This window comes from Coffea eugenioides, chromosome 2 (genome assembly GCF_003713205.1).
Source record: "Coffea eugenioides isolate CCC68of chromosome 2, Ceug_1.0, whole genome shotgun sequence".
NCBI lineage: Eukaryota > Viridiplantae > Streptophyta > Magnoliopsida > Gentianales > Rubiaceae > Coffea > Coffea eugenioides.
Genome location: NC_040036.1, coordinates 74,181,627 through 74,202,484, shown reverse-complemented (window position 1 = coordinate 74,202,484; position 20,858 = coordinate 74,181,627). Strand labels below are relative to the sequence as shown.

At 34.8% G+C, this 20,858-nt stretch overlaps 3 protein-coding genes and 1 pseudogene across 3 annotated transcripts; 3 read left to right on the top strand and 1 right to left on the bottom strand.

Moving 5' to 3' along the window:
* Window positions 1–1,059: 1,059 nt before the first annotated feature.
* On the top strand, window positions 1,060–4,469 carry LOC113760244 (bidirectional sugar transporter SWEET16-like). The gene is made up of 6 exons (XM_027302803.1): window positions 1,060–1,093; window positions 1,186–1,222; window positions 1,422–1,632; window positions 2,302–2,463; window positions 3,078–3,197; window positions 4,215–4,469. Exons 1-6 carry the CDS (start codon window positions 1,060–1,062, stop codon window positions 4,467–4,469), a joined length of 819 nt encoding a protein of 272 aa, XP_027158604.1.
* Window positions 4,470–7,938: 3,469 nt separating this feature from the next.
* Window positions 7,939–10,023, top strand: LOC113760243. The gene is made up of 4 exons (XM_027302802.1): window positions 7,939–8,238; window positions 8,477–8,514; window positions 8,739–8,921; window positions 10,001–10,023. Exons 1-4 carry the CDS (start codon window positions 8,117–8,119, stop codon window positions 10,021–10,023), a joined length of 366 nt encoding a protein of 121 aa, XP_027158603.1. The 5' UTR covers window positions 7,939–8,116.
* Window positions 10,024–10,579: 556 nt separating this feature from the next.
* On the bottom strand, window positions 10,580–11,333 carry LOC113760242 (annotated as a pseudogene).
* A 2,665-nt stretch (window positions 11,334–13,998) lies between these two features.
* LOC113761972 (bidirectional sugar transporter SWEET17-like) lies at window positions 13,999–19,300 on the top strand. Its single transcript, XM_027305185.1, has 6 exons — window positions 13,999–14,167; window positions 14,267–14,303; window positions 14,406–14,616; window positions 14,756–14,917; window positions 15,537–15,656; window positions 19,036–19,300. Exons 1-6 carry the CDS (start codon window positions 14,134–14,136, stop codon window positions 19,198–19,200), a joined length of 729 nt encoding a protein of 242 aa, XP_027160986.1. The 5' UTR covers window positions 13,999–14,133; the 3' UTR covers window positions 19,201–19,300.
* Window positions 19,301–20,858: the final 1,558 nt, after the last annotated feature.

The window sequence follows — 20,858 nt, the reverse complement described above, 5'->3', positions numbered from 1 at the left end:
TGGGCTGAATATAGGAAGGGAATGGATAGGGTGCCTTTGTCCCTTCCCAAATTTGTGCAAGGGACTAAGATTAGGTAAAGTGCACTATTTCTAGCAAAAGGCACACCAGAACTAAAGAAAGGAGTATTACCTTAGGAATTAGGATGTAGAAGAGCGCAAAAAGTTGAAATTAATTATTGATTAAGCCAATTAAGGTAAGGCCATATGATTAGGTGCATGATGTACCTAATGAATTTGGATAGGGTATTATTTGAAATATTATTTGGAATAATTACTGTAGCACTTTTTGTGATGTGATGTATGTGAGATAAAAAGGTGGTTGGGAATATAAAAAGGTGGTTGGAAAATGTGTTTATGATGCAAGCGAAATATTATTTGGGATAAGTTTTGTATCCAAACACTAATGTGACGGAATGCAGAATGATTTTACCTATCCTATATGAATTATTCTTTTTTCTGCATTAGAAAGAAATTTTTTTAGCTTTTTTATTATAATTTTTGGTTAATGAAAAATTTTAACTTCTTAATGCTCCTTGCAAATCGAAGTCCAACTCTAAATTCAGGGAAAATTAGTCAAGCCAATACCTGCTTAGTACAATTTCTTGAAGCCCCCTTTATCTAGCATTCAATTTTTGCTGCACGCATATGACCTTCTTTTGACTAATTCAGACCGTGTTAATTTGTACGCTTCCCTCAGCAACATATTCAACGTTAGGCACAAAGGCCTGTGGCTCCTTGTGACACGTCCACCCAACAATTCAGGAAAAAAAAACAAACAAAAAAACCCTAATAGATCTAGTCGTCTCCAAAAAAAGATGGTGGTGAGATGACATTTTCAAGATAATTGCAAAACTACAAAAAATTGAAACGTGGCAAGAAATTGGATGGTGATATTCATCCAGAATCATTGAAATCTGGGAGGAAGAACCAACTTACTTAAGCATTCTACCACCAGAACCATCAGTTTTTTATAAATTGTATTCCTCCTCCACTTGCTATAGTCTCACCTCAGCACTCTTCATTGCTACTCTAAGACAATCTCCTTGATCGATTAGTTTCATGGCTAGCTTTAGTGTCATACTTGGTATTATTGGTATGCTTCTAATTTGTCAACCTTCAAGTTTCATATTTCGTGGCATGCAATTTACTTATAGAAAATGATAAGTTTTAATTGTACTTTTGCAGGTAATGTCATCTCTATACTCATGTTTCTCTCCCCGGTGTAAGTGTAGACTTGTCTTCTCAAAAAATTATTTTTGTTTTTGTTGAACTTTTCTCATATAAAAAAAAAAATGTTTCCTCCATGTTTGCAATTATTTCAAGTTTGTTGTAATCAGAATACTGTTACAAACTTTGCTCTATTCTATTCAGAATTGCTAATTGACTTGATGAATAATGACATGCCTAATATTTGTGTTCAGAAAAACCTTCAGGCGGATCGTTAAGAAGAAATCAACAGAGGATTTCAAAGGTGTACCCTACATAACCACATTATTGAGTACGAGTTTGTGGTCATTTTATGGGATACTGAAGCCAGGAGGATTGCTTGTGCTCACCGTTAATGGCGCCGGAGCTATCTTACACATAATCTACGTTACCCTGTTTCTCATTTATGCTCCCAAGGATGTAAAGGTGACTCCTCAGAATCTCCATGTTAAAATTTTTCGTGTCAATAAAAACTCTTCTGATTGCCGGTTGGCGGTCAAATTTGTTGGATTTTATAGTTCTTTTCTTTTTGGATGGTAAAAAAGTTTGGATTGTTTCATCTCTGATCATTACTACGGATCAGGCCAAACCATGAGACCATATGTTACTTGTAGAGGCATTTACATATGACCCATTAATGCAATTTTTATTCATATAGTAAAATTCGAATACGCAACGAGCTAACATGCGTTGGCAAGATAACATTAGATTCATATAACTTTGTATGTGCTTGTTGGACCAAAGAGGTTTGGCGGAATGGCTGCACGAAAATGAATTTTCCGGTTTAGTACTCCTTCGGATAACACTTTGGTTCAATTTCCTTAAATTCAAACTATTCAACTTGACTTGCATAATTAATCAAACATCAGTTTATATGGACATGAATTAGACTGTTACATGCATCATTATGTATAATTATGTAAGAGTAAAATGCAATCTAAGTGCTCAATTATTATAAACAGAAAATAAGCATCTAGATTACCATTTGGTCAAAGTGACAAGTAAAAGGCGTTTAGGCATGCATTGAGAAAATTTGTTACCTTGGTTTTATCATTTATGAAGGAAGTGCCCATAAGTAATGATCTTGTTGATCAGGTTAAGTCTTTGAAGCTGGTGGCAATAGTGGACGTTGGTTTCTTTGGAGTGGTTGTTGCTGTAACGCTTCTGGCACTCCATGGAAGCCTAAGGCTAACAGTGGTCGGACTTCTATGCACAGGAATGACTATTGGAATGTATGCATCCCCTCTTTCTGTCATGGTATGCTCACCCTGTCCTTTGGCTCTTTCCTGCCCCGTTCTCACTTTCTTCTAGTTCAATTTTCTATAACTCGATAAAAAGCTACAACCTATGTAAATGCCCTTTTTAGGTTTGATAATTCTGGTAGATAAATAAAGGGAATTAAAAAGCTCAGTAGCCACCAGGGAGGGACTTAAGTCCCTCCTTGGACTGAACCCTCACCTGCAGCAAAAAAAAATCTAAAGGTAATGTCATAACACTCGCTTGGTCTAGTTGGGTATGTATACCCACTAACCCCTAACACAAGCTTTTTTAACTCCCCCTCTCCCTAGATTAGGATAGAGTAGGTTATACAATGTATTGTTGTTGGCAAAAAAAAAAGGGGGAATTAAAGGGAAAAAAAACCGTTTTCAAAACCCAATTTAACTGGTAAGAATATTCTTTTCTCTCTCTCCCTTATAAGGATTGGGGTATCACCTTCGACTAAATTTTTTTTTTTTTTAAGAAAAAATCACTAGGGAAAATACACCCTTTACTGCTTTCATTATTATTTGTATAACACATGCAGTTTTGCTTTATTAGCCTAAGGAGAACCATAGCGAGAATTCTGTATTTGTAATTTGTTCTTCTGGCAGAGAACTGTGATCAAGATGAAAAGTGTGGAGTACATGCCATTTTTTCTTTCTTTCTTTCAATTCCTCAATGGGGGGGTCTGGGCTGCCTATGCTGTGCTTGTAAAGGACATCTATCTTGGAGTAAGTCTTTCTATTGCCCTTTTTTCTTAATTTTGAACTAATGTTTTTCTCCTTTTCTGATTAAAAATTAACAAATAAACAAATAAGGCTTTCGAATGGCTTCTCCTTTTTTTAAAAAAAAAAGTTAATTGTTTTCTCGTTTTTCCGGTTACAAATAAACAATGAACAGTAAACCTATGCATTAGATACCTGTTGCTCAATATAAAATATAGTTGAGTAAACGTGGGCTGAGGAAAAAATACACGAAAATAACAATACAAAGAAAAAAAATTTGTAGTTGATATCACTTATTTTTGGAAAAAAATTTTGTCTAGGAAATTCAGTGCTACTTAATTAATTAAGACGTTCAATTTTTGGTTATCAAAAGCGTTTAAACGTGTTAAGATCTGAATCTATTAAATTTAAATGCTGAATTTGGTTATCAAACAGAACCCTAAATATGTTCATATAGGTAGAGAAATTGTTTAAAATGTCTTCAAATTTTAGAAAATAAAATTTTACATTCTTTATTTTTAAAAATATTAACTTTACGTCCCTTATAAATTTAAATAAGTAAAATTTTGTCTCAACTTAGATTTTCGATCACTCTTTAATCTGAATTTACCACGTGACCTATATCTGGTCATTTTTTTGGGTATCAAAATATCAGATTCTACATTTTTAGGGGCAAAATAAATATGAATCAAGTCATATCTCACTTCTTTAGGGACAAAAATGAATATAAATCAGCTAATTTATTTAATTACAAATGGAATCTAATGTTCATACGGATCACGTGGTGAATTCGAGAACAAGTGATCAAAAATATAGTTTGCGACCAAAATTTGTTAACTTGAATTTATATTGGATGTAAAGTTACTATTTTAAAAGTGAAAAATAAAAAAAAATCATTTAATGAAATGTTATGGACATTTTAAACAATTTTCCCGTATATCAACCCAAGAATGAAGATTCAGAAAAAGTTTCTTTTATTTTTCATTGGGCTTACTGCTCCATTTAAATTCTTTTGTTCATCAGGTATCAAATGGAATTGGATTTATATTGGGTTCGGCCCAGCTGCTTCTTTTCGTCATTTACAAAAACAAGTCTCCGTCAAAATCTAAGGATGCCGTGGAAGAAGAAGAAGGAGGAGGAGGATCGGCCGTCGAAGGCGTCATGCAGATGGAGGATTTTGATAACAACGAAAAGATGAAGACAGTTTCATTAAATCAAGATGCATTTGGCTCCACTGGAAGCAAAGATCTTGAACTTGGTGTCAAAGAAAATCTTTGATCGTTCAATAATGGGATTTTTCAATTTGTGTTGTTAAAACAAATCAGCTGTGCTATCTGTTTTGAACAATTTTTCTTGGCACAAAAGTTTAAAATGGTTCGGGCACCTTTGCTTTTTGTAAATGGGAATTTACTCTGACATGTGTAATCTAAAGCTTTGAAGATGGTATAACTTCTTTAATTTTGTGTGTGGATATCTTTTGCAAAGTCATGTCCCGATTATTGTTGAATTATTTGAAGTAGGAAACAATAAGTGGTCAAAATAAATTTGCCAAAAAAAAAGCTGTCAAAATAAAAATCATAACTCGAAGAAGGGTTATAAGATATAAAGTATGGAGAAAAACATCTATTTTGAAGTATGTAAAGAAGGGTTTGTTTTTTTGGCAGATTGGATTGATCTTGGTTTCCACGCAAAAGTATATTCAAATGTAAATTGTTTTGAAAGCGAGCGAAAAGCTCTCTTCGAGTTTAAGAAATGTCTAGTTGACAAATCAAATTGTTTGACATCCTGAACTGGAGAAGATTGTTGTTCATGGAAAGGAGTTGGCTCTAGCAGAAATATTTGACATGTGATGAAACTTGATCTACATAATAGTGCCGCCTTTGATTATGGTCGATTAACCTATGGGGACAGGCAAAATTATCTCTATATATGGTAAAACTTGATTGGGAGGCCAGATGAGTCCTTCATTAGCGAATCTGCAACATTTGCATTACTTGGATTTAAGCTCGAATTATTTTGCAGGAATTCGAATCCCAACATTTATAGGATCCTTGAAAATTTTGAGATGTCTCAACCTTTCTTATGTAGGTTTCAATGGGACAATTCCTCCCCCAATTAGGAAATCTCTCAGCTTTAGACTATCTCGATCTTGGTAATAAATTAGGATGTTTTTGTGCTTGGATAAGTGGTTATAGATTGGCTGCTAGTCTTTATTTCTTGAAACATTTAGACCTCTCTAGAGTGGATCTAGGAGAGGATCAAGAATGGTTACAAGCAATTAACAAGCTTTCGTTTCTTATCCTTATTAACATTACGAGATTGTGGTATTTATACCTTTCCTTATATTGGGCACCTTAATTTCACATCTCTTACCTCACTTGACCTCAGTTCTAATATATTTAACTTCACAATCCCTCTGTGATTCTTTAATGCGATTTCACTTGTTCATCTCGACCTTTGTTCCTACAGTGTTTTTTTGGTCCAATAATTCCTAGTAACCTTCAGCATTGGACATCACTAAGCTACTTAGATCTGAGCTGCAATCAATTCAATTTTTCACTGTCCGATCCACTTTGAAGTTTGAACGATCTCGTCTTGATGGACATGAGTGCTAACCAAATCCAAGGCTTATCTTGAAAACTATTTAAGTCTATAATGGTCTAGCTGTCACAGGGGTGCCACCAAAACTAAATATATTCACAAATACGTGGAGTTTGACAAGGAAAGAAGATCAATCACACCAAAACTTGAAAGGAAAAATTATATATTCTGACTTATTTCGAGACATTCTTAGTTGTGTGAGTATACATTTTACACCTATAATATTCTTAGAAAATTTTTCATATGGCTCTCTTTTTTTTTTTTTTTTTACGCAACGATACATTTGTATAACCTATTCTATCCTAATCTAGGGGAGGGGGAGCCTAAGGAGGCTGTGGTGGGGGCTAGTGGATATACAGACCCAACTAGACCAAGAGAGTGTTATGGCACAACCCTTAGATTTTTTTCGCTGCAGGTGAGATTTGAACTCTCAACCTACAGCCCAAGGAGTGACTTAACTAGTGGCTCTCCCCCACTAGTTAATCTTCCTATTTCCAATCTCTATGGTCGGCCATTGTCCAGAAACGAGATTTTAGAGCCTTCCTTACTATTAAATTCAGAGTTTAAATCTTGTGCTTAGCAGTTAGAAGCAGTGTTTTGAAAACCGGACCGGACCGGCCGGTTCGACCGGTTGAACCGCGAACCGGCCATGGCTCCGGTCCGGTTCAATGCCAGGTTTGACTTTGTCAAGAAACCGGTCAAAAACCGGTCGGACCGCGAAACCGCTGAACCGGATTTGAACCGGTCATTTCCGGTTTTTGAGTTTTCCTTTTTTTTTTTTTTTTTTTTTTTTGCAAAATGTAGTTATCATGATTCGAACTCAAGACCTTTGTAATAGAAGACCAATGTAGTAACCGTTGCACTATCACATCTTATTAGTTTTTTTTTATAACTTATTTATATAAAATAAACACTCATATTTTTTTTGTTCCATTTTTTTTACAAAATATCATCTTTTCATGACTCTTTCTTTTTAATCTTCAACACACACACACACACACTCTCTCTCTCTCTATCATCTTTTCTTTTGCCACTCATTTTTTAATCAAATCTCTTTATTTTTAATTTATTGATGTTTTCTTCCATATATTAATTTTGTTTTTGTCCATTAAATTTAAAAAATTTAAAAAAGAATTATTTTTCTTTAACCCAATTTATTTAATACCACAACCACTCACTTTTATCTCATTTTTTGTTTCTTATCAAATTTGCATTTCTATTTTCAATTCTCTTGATTTTCTTCGAACTCCAAACTTCCTTTTTTAAATTGTAAATTAAAATTTAAGTTCACAATGTCTAAATTCTCATAGACGTGAATTTTGTATAATTTCAAATATTGTGATATTTTTGGATTATATTTAAGATTTTTTTGGTAGATATAATTGAAATTGAGATGAAATTTATTTGTTTTAACTTATAATTTAAAAAATTTATTTTTAAAAATCAAAGTTATTCAAAAATAGTAAACTTTTCATCATATAAAGTATTAAATTATCCATTACATGTCTTATTTTGTGCACATATATATTTATATAAATTATTTTTAAAAAAATTCATTGAACCGAGATTCAACCGGTCCGACCGGTTGAACCTCGACCCTTTCACTTCACCGGTTCGATTAACGGTCCGGTTTTTAAAACATTGGTTAGAAGTGAGAAGGAGATGGAAAGGGGTGGGAGAGTGTTAAAAAAAAAAATTCTTATTCCCAAGAAACTTTCCCAAGCAGAGATTTTGTAAATACCTACTACGTAAAACATAAAAAAAAAAGGAACATTTTTTGAGAGGCCAAGTAGATTAGAGGCAAAACTATGTAAGAATCATACTTGGGAATCTTTGACAGCTAAACTATATATATGATGATGCCTAATTGCCTAATGATGGTCAAAATCACAAATAATCTTATAGAAAATTAAGTATAAATTCTCCAGAATTTTTTTTTTTTTCCCGAAGCTATCTCCAGATCTATTGTTAGTTGTTACTACTCTGTATAATAACTTATCACAAGTCATAGAAGCGATGCCAAGGAATTTTCTGGGCGTAGAGCCCTGTACAGTTGACTTGCCGTACCATATGGTAAGATTTCAGAACCACAAGATTCATCAACATATAAGACTAACAGCCGAAGGAGGGTTACTGTTCACAAGCTTTTTCGTCGTCCTCACGTGCTCGCCATCCTCCTTCGGCTCGGCTCTTCTCATCATCTCGTCTCATCTCACAATAGCAGCCAAAATTTCGTTATCTTCCCTTTCACCTCTTTTCATCTCATCTCATTAATGCACGCACATGCTTTTCCATTTTTGCTCCTTCGTCTGCTCTGGTTATGAATGGGTGGGCTGAGAATCTTTCTTAATTGGAATAAGGCGTATCACACAATGGATTTTATCCTTTGGATTTATGGCCTCCATCCTTTACCTGAGATTTCTTCTCTTCTACCCAACAATTGGAGGTACGATTCTTTTTCTCCTTCCTATTTCAGTTTTTGGCTCTTCCTCTTTATGATTGTGATATTTTTCTAGGGTTCCTCTCCCAGCTGTTTGCGTTCTTGTGGAGGTTGATTTTTTGTCGGAATTTTCTTCTGTGCCTTTTTCCTTTTTCTTTTCTTTTGTTATATTTTCGCTTGCATGCTGAATTTTACAGATGTTGTTCTTGTCCTTTTATGTTTTACGTTATTTTGTTGTTTTCAGGATAGCCTTGTGCATTTGTCTTCCAAATCTGCGTGGAGGTACTATCTTTCCCCCCTTTTTTTTTTGGCAATTGCCTTTTCGTTTGAGCTGTCTTTTCCTTCTCCTTTGAACCGGTCTCTTTATGCCTTTCTTTCAATATGCTCTACCTATGTCTCGCCTGAGAAAACACCTTGATGATTTTTCCCCAGATCTATTGTTTCTTTTCTTTCCTTCTTTCTTGCTCCCGGAGTTCGAGCAACTACCTAATCAGCTGCTAACTCAGATCATCAGATGGCTTTGTCACTAGCTCTTAAGCGGCTGGTCTCATCGAGCAGCCTTCTCAGCCGGTCTCTCAATCCCCTCCTCCGTCCGGCTGCTTCCGCTGCGTCATCAAGTGTTTTCGACGTCGTCGATCGCCGCTCCGATCGTCCTCTCGACCATCGCCTCGAATTATCCTGTTTTCCAGGTAATTTTTTTTTCTTTTTTGCGCCCCCACCAGATCTATAATCTGTCTCTTCTATGTATATAATTTGGGGGAATTTTCATCCTAGCCTCTGATCTTGTCCTGCTTAGCGCCAATTGATATAGCGCAGCGGAAATGAAGTATGGGTCCCTTTATATTTTTATTTAAATTGACGATTTTTCGACTGATCTTTTATTTTTAATTTTTTTTAAAATTTTTTTTTGTCTGGGTCTTTAATGCATTTCCGCTAGATGTCTGATTTGTTTGAAGCTTGTGTTTGCTTTAGTCTTGTGGTGGGTGATTTTTTTTTTCTTTTTAGTTAACTGCTTTTCTTATTTTTTCAAACTCTATTTTTTTTTTTGACCTTTTTACCTTGGCTAATAATAATTGAAGCCTTGATTATGCTCTGTTTTTCTACCATTGTTTTGGGTCAGGCAGGATGAAGTATATTTAATCCAGTAATATACAATTTTCTTGCTTAGTGGTTTGGATTCTCATGCACTTGATCTCGTGCTTTTTTTTTCCTTGCTCACTTTGACTTAGGATTTTGCATTTTGCTTGTGGTAGAAAGTGATTTCTTGTATGCGAAGTAACTTTTACAGTTTGTGCTCGCCAAATTGACAGAATTTGTGGATGTACTGAACATGCTTTTAAAAGCTTTACCAAAGTGTAATTCTTCAATAAAGTTTAGAATGTTTTAGTCTTAAGGTTCACTGAGGATTGGTGCATATTGGGATTAAGAAGACGCTAACCTTTAAAATGCTTTTTTGGATAATTTTGGGAGGTGAATATTATTTGTGGACTTTATGTCATATTCTTGGTTAAAATGTGTAACTGGAAAATCAATGTTTCTAAACTAACCCACTCGGGGAAGTGTAAGGCAAAGAAAGGAAAAAAAAACTGGATTAAATAGCAAATAGAAGTATTTATGCTGGTACAGATCTAAGCTTCATTTTCATTTTCCCATAGCTTTTTCCTTTATGATGTTGGAAGTTGTGAGAACATACTTCTTGTGTACAAGTAGTTGAAAGATTAGTACTCATTTCAAAGCTAATTGCTATTTGTGCATCCTTTGTTTGTAGGAAGTATTGGAGTATGCAGATAAAGACTGCATGAAACAAGGATTCCTTCACTTGTTCTTATAAGAGGAAATAGCAAAACTGGACAAATTTGTTACTAATCACTCCCTCAAAGTTGGTGATTCCCCAATCTAGAACAACTTTTGCTATTATTATCTTCACCAGGAAAGGCATAGAAAAGTTGCAACCCAGGCATTTTAGCTTCAAAATTTAGCTTGGAAAGGCATAGAAAAGTTTCGACCCTGCATTTTAGCTTCAAAATTTAGTTTTAGTCAGATTCTATATACTAAGAAACTATACCACCTCATGGTGATTATTGATATTTATATTGTTAGTGAAATCTGTAGTAGACCCTTCATGGTTTTTCCGCTTTCAGTAAGTTTTGAGTTACCATATAAATCAGGAGAATTTGGGATATGGTTTTCCCGCTTTCAATTCATCATCAAAACCACGTCTACAGGGAAGCAGATTATGAGAGGACCAAATTGTAGTGTCTTCAAATAATGCCCTCATGACCAGCAACGGATGCAAGCCAGCACTGCTAGGTACGACTGTGGTCAACAATCTGAGGCATTGATGTGTTCAAATCAGATTGCAGAGCAGGGTGCTCTCGATTGGTTTCAAATGCAGTGTTCTGAGCCCTTCACTGACAAAAAATTTCACAGCATGCGCAGCGACGCAGGCCCCAAAGCATCTAATGGTAGCTGAGTTGACGATCACTTTGAAAGCAACTGTATTTGATGACAGAACAAACATATCAATTATGATGATCATGGAAGAAGGAAATTCCCATACCGTCATGGCGATAAGAAAGATCTTAAAGTAACTGGAAACAAGCATGGTAAGGGCTGTATCTTTGCCCTTCAGAACTCCAACTGAAGTATTCAGAAACTTTGCAGAACCGATGAGTACCACAGACATAAACAAGAAATTTCCCAAAACAACATCAATCAAGATCTTTACAGAACCGCAATACTGCAGGCTGCAGCAAAGCTCATTAACGAAGTGCTTTCTGAGTCATTCGCATTTAACACCCAATTTCTGTAAGAATCCAGCATTAAAAAACCCAATAGTAGTTTCCACATTAAACACTCAGAATCCAGAATGTCCCTGGTGAACATATTGTAGAACAAATGTCTATATGCCTTAGGCTTGTGCAGAATCAAATCAATTAGAATAATCATGACTTCACACACAATATATTCATCAGCCACCTTTTTGCAATTCCCACATTTCATGAGGCGGATGTTTCCGGGAGAATACTGAATGTAGAGACTCTTGATGGGAAAAGAACATTCAACACATCTAAAATCGCTCTTCTCCTCCATCCTTTTGGTCTGTGATGCTGTCTAAAGGTGTGTTGAGGGCTGGCATTGGTGGTTCAAAGTAAGAACTATTCCATTGCACTTTATACTTTTGGTTGTCCTGGAGTGTCTCCTTGTTCTTACGGGTGCAATAATTGAAAGAATTAGAGGAAGATTTAACCGGGTTCATGGCATCATGCCACCCGAAAGAATCTATGGCACCCACTTATTACATACAATAATAACAAGTTTTTATTTTTCAAATTATATACCCACTATATATTCTTTATGGGCATCCATTATAAATTGTCGCCGCGCGACGCGCAGCCCATGCCTCCTAGTGTTACTTTAAGTCTTAATCTGCACGTAAAACCCCACACACACACACACACACCACTCAAACCAAATTAAAAAATAAAAAAAAATCTGGGCGTAAAAACAAAAACGAAAACAAAAAACATTTAGGGTCTGTTTGGTTGGAAGTAAAATGTTTTCCTTGGGAAAATATTTTCCGTGGAAGTAATTTTCCATGAAAATCATTTCCCTTTCATCATTTTCAGGTGTTTGGTTAGCTTATTGAAAATATTTTCTTACTTCATTTTCTGGTGTTTGTTTAACTTTTGAAATATTTTCACTTTTATCTCTATCTTTACTGTCTACACATTATAACTACATACTTCTTCCCATGCAAAATAAGAAAATTTATCTCATTGTTTAACTTTAAAAAATCTTGGAGAAATGTATATATGAATAAAAAAATATCTCCTTAAGCAATAAACAAATTGCTGGCCATTTAGTGTCAAATATCAATCACATGCAATGCTTATTGTGACATATATCTTGCACTCTCATTGCTGAAAGTTTCTCTAGAAAAGAATGTCCCTATTATACATAATTAATTACTATCATAGGATGAGTAGGATGGGATTTTTTTTTTATTTTGAATATACTTGGGGAAGGGTTGGGTTGGGTTGGGTGGTACGGGGGAGGGAGTGTAAGGAAGAGGTATTGGGTTCGAATCCTCCTGTTTACACTAAAAAAAAAAAGAACATACTACAAGATGTTTTCAGTAAGTTTAGAACATACTACAGGCGGGATGCATGCATTTTGGAAAACAACTTCAGTAAGTTTGGAAGGGAAGTTGTTTTCCATAAGATGAGTGAAAATATTTTACATAGGAAAATGTTTTCAGTAACTTTTGTGCAACCAAACACGGGAAATTAGGAAAATATTTTCCTGGAAAACATTTTCACCCGAAACAAACGGACCCTTAATGTCGCAATCTTAAAATAGTAGTACTTCTGATGTATTTCCTAACGATATTTGGACTTGGTCCTTGGTTCGAGAATGCATGTAAAACACGTGAGAAGGCTAAAATGTGATGTCTTTTTCATCGTCCCCTCTTCCTTTTCAGTAATCTCAAGCAGAAGCAATACTTGGATTCAATTATCGCATTCATCATGTTAATCATCATTTATGCTCCGTTTGAATTGCTATTTTTATAAGTTTGTATAAAAAAATAGATTATAACGATTTGATATACATGAGATAAAAAGATAACTGAAAAATATGTTCACGTAAAAATTTTTCTGTGAAAAATAACGATACAATTACAGAAAGTTTTCTTTAAAACGACTTTTTCTTCCTTTCATATTCCTTTTTGAATGTTGGTGCATTATTTTTCCTTTAAAAAAAAGCAGGGAATGTTGAATAGTTTGTCCAGCTATTTTTTTAAGCATTGCCGACAAGTAAATTTATATTCAGCAATGGACCCCAAAAGGTAAAATGTGTATTAGTTTTTTTTATTAACGTGCGCTATACGTGCAGATAAATTAATTAATTTAATTATGATTTTGTTTTTAGTTTAAGTAAAGTGAGTATGTCACCTCTTTTTAAATATTGATTTGTAAAGTAAAAAAATGCCTGTTTCTGATAGTAGTAGTTATGACTTAGTGCAAATCATGTGGAAGATTTAAGCACGACATTGTGAAGACTGAAACCTCTTCTTTGAAGGTGGTGAGAGAAGATTTCTCCATGTGAGTTGAGAGCCCATCTTGTGCAATTTTTGGTTGGTGAAGTAAAAGCGTTTTAATAGAACATGAAATTGTCATGATTGCCGTGTATAACCTTATACTTTTTTTTTTTGTCAAAAATGTATAAACTTATACACTAAGGGTACATTTGATAAATTTGAAATTTAAAATTTGAAATCCAAATCCGTTAAATTGTCAATAATAAAATTCTAACATTTGACTGCATTCTGCATTAAGTGATAAGTGAATAACTTATTGTTTATTATTTTTTTTAGAGTAAGTTTTGCCTACACAATTCAAACCTACTTAATTAATTTAAATGTTCTATTTTTAATTATCAAATACGTTTGAACATGTTAAGATTTAAATATATTAAGTTTAAGTATTGAACTGCATTATCAAACAATGCCTAAGACCGGATTTACCTAGAAAATATTTGTAATTCAAAGTACAGCATTTTTGTTTAATCTTACTTGTAGTCATTAATGAACTATAATTCAATATACAATTGGTAAAACTTAATTTGAACTAGAACTTAAGCTTTCCAATTTCTTTTTATATATTTGCAATTCCAAACATCATGTCAAATTCGGGGATGCACATATAGGCCCACCTCATGTGTTCATGTTCACCTACAAACTTGTTCACATAGAAATATCCCATTACTGTTGAATAGGACATACATGAAATCCGTTCTCTAGTTTGTTTAAGTTGAAAACTTACCAAACTTACTCCCTAAACATATTTCTTCCCTTAAAGGGCCACAACAGCATTTTTGCAGGCCAGAGTTTTGCTCAACATGGAGACACTAATTTTATTCGTTGGCATAATAGGTAATCATTTGTCTAAACAATTCACAAGTTATTTTCTCACCGTCATCGCTTTTTCAGTTTTAATTTTGACTACAATCAATTATGATCATTGTTTTGCAGGAAACATCATCTCAGTGCTCATGTTTCTTTCTCCGGTGTAAGTGAAATATGCTGACTGATTCATCAAAGCAAATATTGAAAGGTTAGATATGTATATATTCTGTACTCAAATGAGAAAATTGCTGTAAAATATTTCCAGGAAGACGTTTTGGAGGATTGTGAAGCGTAAATCGACTGAGGATTTTGAGAGTCTTCCTTACATTTGTACACTGCTGAATTCATCATTATGGACATACTATGGAATTACAAGGCCAGGAAGTTATCTCGTGGCAACAGTCAATGGTTTTGGTGTGGTCGTTGAAATAATTTATGTATCTTTGTTCCTCATTTTTGCTCCTCCAAAAATGAAGGTATGTAAATCATCTCCGCCCCCTCCCCATCCTGATCTTTGCAAATGTATCATCTTTCTTGAGGTCCAAATGAAGATTTACTCGCATGATAAGCAAGTCATTACTGACATCAAGTTCATGTACCAATGTTGATCAACAGGGCAAGACTGCCGTACTTGCCGGTGCTTTGGACGTCGGATTTTTGGCGGCGGCCATTTTAGCCACTCAATTCTTGACGACCGGAGATACGAGGATCGATGTAATAGGCTACATGTCTTCAGGCCTAAACATCATCATGTATGGCTCCCCTCTTGCAGCCATGGTAAGATCGTCTCTCCTATATATGTTAATTAGCTGTTAAAAGCAAATACAAGCATTTCATGAGTCAAGTCGCTCTGACTTCTTGGTTTACTTATTCCAAGCAATTTATGACTCAGATGTATATAATACTTCAAGAATCCAAATTTCACCAATTTTTAGGGTTTTCATGTTTCTTGCAGTCCAGATTTTCAATTACTCCTCCGGTCTCTTTGGACTGGCAATATTTAGGGTTGCTTGATGGATTTTAGCAATTTTACCTTGTTTTCCTTTTGTCTTTAGACATTTTTTTTTTGTCGGTTAAATTTAAATTTCCATTTACTTCACTCTACCATTCAACATTTAGTAAGCTCAAGATTGGCTTTTAGGTTGGAGGAAAAGGTGGATGTATTGAAACCATAGGTACTTTAGACTTTGCTAAAAAATCCAAGCTAATGACATCACATGCGTCCCATCTGAGATTTCTTATGATCTCAGCTTCCTTTTGCTATCATATATTTGGTAGAGTTTTCTTTCCAGTCTCACCTGGGCAACCCTACACAATGGGAGGGATCGATGAGTATCATGAATTAAACCTTTGCTTATAACACAAATAATTAATAGGCATATTCTTGGCCATGCAGAAAACTGTGGTGACAACAAAAAGTGTGGAGTATATGCCTTTCCTGCTCTCATTTTTCCTGTTCTTGAATGGAGGGATTTGGACTTTCTATGCCGTGCTTGTGCAAGACTGGTTTCTGGGAGTAAGTTCTCAATCATTATCACTCGAACATATTTCCTAAAAGATCACCTATTTATTAGGAACTTCCAATTGTCAAATTGGCATGTTCCTATAAAGAGCTCCTTAAATGTCACGCAAGACAAAAAGCCTAGCGTAACGCAACCAATCTTCCAGCTACGGGTATTACAAAATAAATAATCTTTGTCTTTCTTTTCTTCTAATCCATCCTAATCTCATATTTTGCTTTTTTGTATTAAAAAAAAAAAAACTCTGTTGACTCAAATACTTGATACATCAAAACTGTTAGGTGCTCAGATTTTTTCCACTGTCACCGTCACCTCCAACATCAATTATGAAATACACTGAGCCCCACATGATTTTTTTTCTTCGCTTTTTAAACTACTCTATCAACTGTTGCTTTTGACTCTTCATATCTCAGTAATCGTACTATGTGAAACTATGACATTCAATTTGAGATAGAATGGGTGATAATGAGAAAAATATGGAATAAGTGCATATTATTTTGAAGGAGTAGAGGACAAAGGTTGCAAATGGGAAATACTACTGGCATTCGGGAATAAAAAGTAAGACGTCACAATACCAATACTTTAATGTGTGACTTATTGGGTCAAAATAGTAAAAAAAAAAAAAAAAGCAACTAAGTCTCTAACCTAAACTGCTTTTGCAGTATCATCTAAAACTAAAACCCGTTTAGATGGTGAATTTTTTGGATATTTATATAAAATTTTATTGTCCTTTATTATAAAAGTTATAGAAAAATTTTGTGAAGTAGAGTTTCTGTGCAGAAATTGAATTTTTTTAAATTTTTTCTCTCTTCTTTTTCTCTTTTTCTTTCCTCTTTTCTCCTTCCATTTTACTATTGCCACTGCTCTAGCCGCTACCGCCACCACCTCCGCCGCCAGCGCCATCACCGTCACTGGCTACTCCATTTTTTTGCTCCTCTTTCTCTCTTTGTCTCTCCCCTTCCCTCCCTCTTTCCTCTCCTCTTCTCGTCCCCCCTTCTCCCTTCTTTCCTCCATCACCCCCCTCCCCCTAGTTGCACAACTAGATCAAGTGCAAATTTGCACCAAGAGGTTGCTCCTAGGAGGAGGGGGAGGGGGTGGCAGGAGAAAGAGGGGGGGAATATGAGAGAAGGAGGAAGGAGAAGAGGGAGGAGAAAGAAAGAGGAAAAAAAATAAAGCAGCACCCACTCGCGCCGGCCATGATAGTGTTAGCCTGAGGTGTGGGGAGGAAGAAGAAGAGAGGAAAGAAAAAAAATTATGTGTTTTTTAGCATATTAAAAACTTTAAGTAATTTTTTGAGGATTGTGTAATTAAACATCTTGTTGAGAAAAAACTAGCCAAAAAACTAACGAATCCAAACCGGCCCAGAATAATACACAGGGTAGAAAAGAAATCCACCCAAAAATTAAAGTTTCGGGCGTCCATATTCTACTGTGAGGATTGTTGATGGGATTAGTATAAATTTCAAATGATACCCCATTATGAATTGGCTATATGTATTTTATTTCCATTTTAACGTAATTTTCAAATTCCTCAAAATAACCTGGAAATATTTTCTCGGATTCGTTGTTTTCTTAAAGCAACAATTACATCATAGAGAACAAGTGGTTCAAATTAGCCTGCGTTAAAAAGTGACAGCCACAGGATGCTTTCCACCTACTTCACTAATCATCCCAAGTCCATATCTTGCTACATGATGAATAACTATTACCTTTTTTTTTTGGGTAAGTTGAACTCTATTATCATCAGTAACTCTAAATCATTTCTCGGAATCAACATCAACTTTTTATGTGTCCCACGATTTATGAATGATTTTCAAGAATCTCAATAGTAATGGGTAGTCCCAATCTGACCCTAGCTGAAATGGTCTTTATCAATCTGTGGTCTCCAGCTCGATACAAGACAGTAATTACCTTAACTGTTTAGTGTAGGAACACCACCGACACCATTGAATTTTGTCAGTTAAAATTCAGAAAGTAAGAGTACCAAAATTCTGAAATTATCAAAGATGATTGATTGGTATAAATAGTAGTAACAATAATATTATTGTCTTAATCCTAATCACCATGAAGTTTTTACAAGGGGATACTTCAGACTGTGAAATGACGTCGTGGGCAATGATAAACTGTTCCCGAAATCGCCCGTATCTCATGATTAAGACTTTATATGTTTTCTTCCACTGGTTTACTTTGATTTTTGCCTCGTGGAGACAAAAGGGTGTCAAGTTTATTTATGATGGCTGGTAAGGGAGGCCACACTTATGAACCCAGCTGCCCTACACGAGGACAGCTCCCTAATTCTCTACCACATTTTTACTCTTCTTTCCTTTGTCAAGTATTGGCCAGATGATGGTGATATTAGTGTCAGCAACCTTCTTGGAGCTACATATACAAGTGATAGTGGGTGCAACTTATAAGCCTAGCTTAATAATTGAGCTATTGGTTGTGCTAAATCAAATATCACGAAAAGTTGACAGAGCAGTCATTTTATTTTAACCGTGAGATAAAAAGTTTAATTGTGTCAATATATCATCTGCCTAATAATTGTGAGATACTAGTATAACGGTTAGTCTGCTGATTAAATCACTATATCAATCGTGAGGGTAGGTAGTATAGTTAACCTATGCTAGCTCCAAGAATAAATGCATGATTTTGGATCATCCAAAACATGTAATTTAGCATGAAATTGTGGCCATCAATTGCCTTCAGCAATTTTCTCTCGTATTTGTTAAGGCCTCTTCCTCACTTGATAGCTGGGGCAGCAAGTCTATTACCGTTTTTGCTGTCTCCTTAAGCAAGTCATCCAATCTCAAATCTTCTTTTCGAACCATGATCTTTTACCTCACTATTTTACGTACAGAACTTCTAGCCATTATTATTTTCAAGAGCGCTGAAGAAAAGAGCTGGATTAGGGAAGGAATTAATTTGTCCTTGTTTTCATTTTTTTTGGTCATTTTGTTTAAGGATTGCTTGAGCAAAATGTGAAGAAGGTTGTAGTTAATTTGCGGTACCATAAAGGGTGGTAAGTGTAATTATTCAAAGCACATACCAAAATTAGCAATGGAGTTTTGTGAGTTGTAGGGATAAACATTTTGAAGTCATTCGAAGTTTTGTAGTACTCCATCTTTCTTTTATAGGAACACAAATGAATGTCATTTATATGCCTCAATTTGCACCGCCACCAGTCTTTTTTCTTGGGGCCTCAAAATTTGAGCAAACGAATTAGAGGCAAGCATGATTTGGGTTTATGCGAATGTGAAATAAGAACTGCAGTACATAAAAATTAGAATCAGACTCCAACTTGGTCAAGAATGAATTCATTCCATCTTTGGTTAACTTGAAAATTATGGCTTGCAACTTTCTGATGCTTTTGATGTAGGTTCCAAATGGCATTGGCTTCATCCTCGGCACAGTTCAGCTGGTACTCTATGCAATTTATAGGAACGCAAAATCTAGTTATTCTGCATCAGCCGATTTAGAGGAAGCATCGGAGAGACAGTCCCTTCTTCCACCTTCGGCCTCGGGGCACACAAGCCACGGATAGAGAGAGTAATTGCCATGCATCCAACATACATATAAATCATGACACAACTCCTATTTACATCTTTTTATTTTTTTTATTTTTTTCCCTTTCTCTTTTTATTATTATTTTTTTTGTAAAAGTTATTTATTTATACAATTAAACAAAAACAAAAAGAGGGAAAAAAAAAGTAGTTGATACTTCGCTGTATTGGCTTACTACTGTTGGTATGTAGGTACATGTGTTTCTTTTGAATTTTGTTTTGTTTCGTGGTATAGTATTGAAATCAATTCGTGTAAATTTAATTGATTCGGCATGATGAGGAATAGATTAAAAAAAATTAAAAGATTTTTTATTTTGCCAAAACGTGAGCACTTTTTGAAGTGAAATGACGAGATCGGATCACAATTGGTAGATTTTTTCTTCTTTGGTCTTTTTTTTATTATGTGATGAACTTTAATTCAATTATTAAATCGAATCCAATTCAATGGTTCAATCGGTCAATCGGATGATCGGTCGCTTAGCTGGCTAAGTTAATAGTTGAACCAGATAAGGAAGAAATATGTTGACTAGTCAGTGATCTGTCAGTTCAATCATTAAAATTCAAAAAATCAGTTCATTCAATCACTCGTTTAATTACCAGGTCAAGAATTATATTATTGTTAATAATTCAAATAATTGACTTTTTATATTACATAAATCGCCTATACAACCGATAAACCTGTAGTCGAACTGCCATTGAACCGGTAGCCTTGCTGGATTGATGTTAAAACCGACCTTAAAAACCATGGCTTACCTGAGCAGAGCCACGATTCCAAGCCAAGGATTGCATGCATGCATGGTTTGTTTTGCTATGGGCCTGTTTGGTAAACGAGTCGAAAGTCGAAACCAAATTTCTTGATGAAACGCAATTCAAAATGTCTTTGGGCTCGTTTGCATGCATATGATCCCCAAGCCATTTTGCTTGTTAGCCCAAGCTCAGTCGCAATAATTAGCTATTGATATAGGTAGAGGTGTCGAAAAGGATGATTCGGATAGGTTTGAACGGGTCATAATTGGATAATGCGTATAATTGACTCAACTCATTTATATCTATTTAATAAATCGATATGAATATACCCAATTATCCATTTATGAATCACTTAAAATTCTACTTATTTTTTTTTCTATTTTTTCACATGTTGTTTAATAAGAAATAACAATATTTTATTGTTACTAGATTGATAAAAAATTCAAATTTATTTGCTTAACACTCACTAAAAATTGAGTTTAAATATATAATTATTTTTAAATGAATATAAATGGGTAAATCAAGTCAATTCACTATTCACCAATTAAATGAGTTTAATTGGGCACCCATTTAAACCCATTCAAAATTAATGGATAGATTTGGATGAGTTATTAGTGGGCGGATTTGGACGGATCAGATAATTGAATTATGATTGCCGTCTATAGATACAGCTTGCACTTCCATTTGGTGCACTTGGCAATTGTCGTCTTAAGGTCCAGGTTTTTTCACTAAACATATAATTTACACCTAATCTGTAGACAAGTAAAATACAGCGAACCTGAGATTATATCGAGGATTTGCAATCTACTAAGATCCTTGAAATTTAAGTGTGATTGATCACTATGTTATCACAACCAATGTACACAGTGTACAAGCATCAAGGCATTTTGTC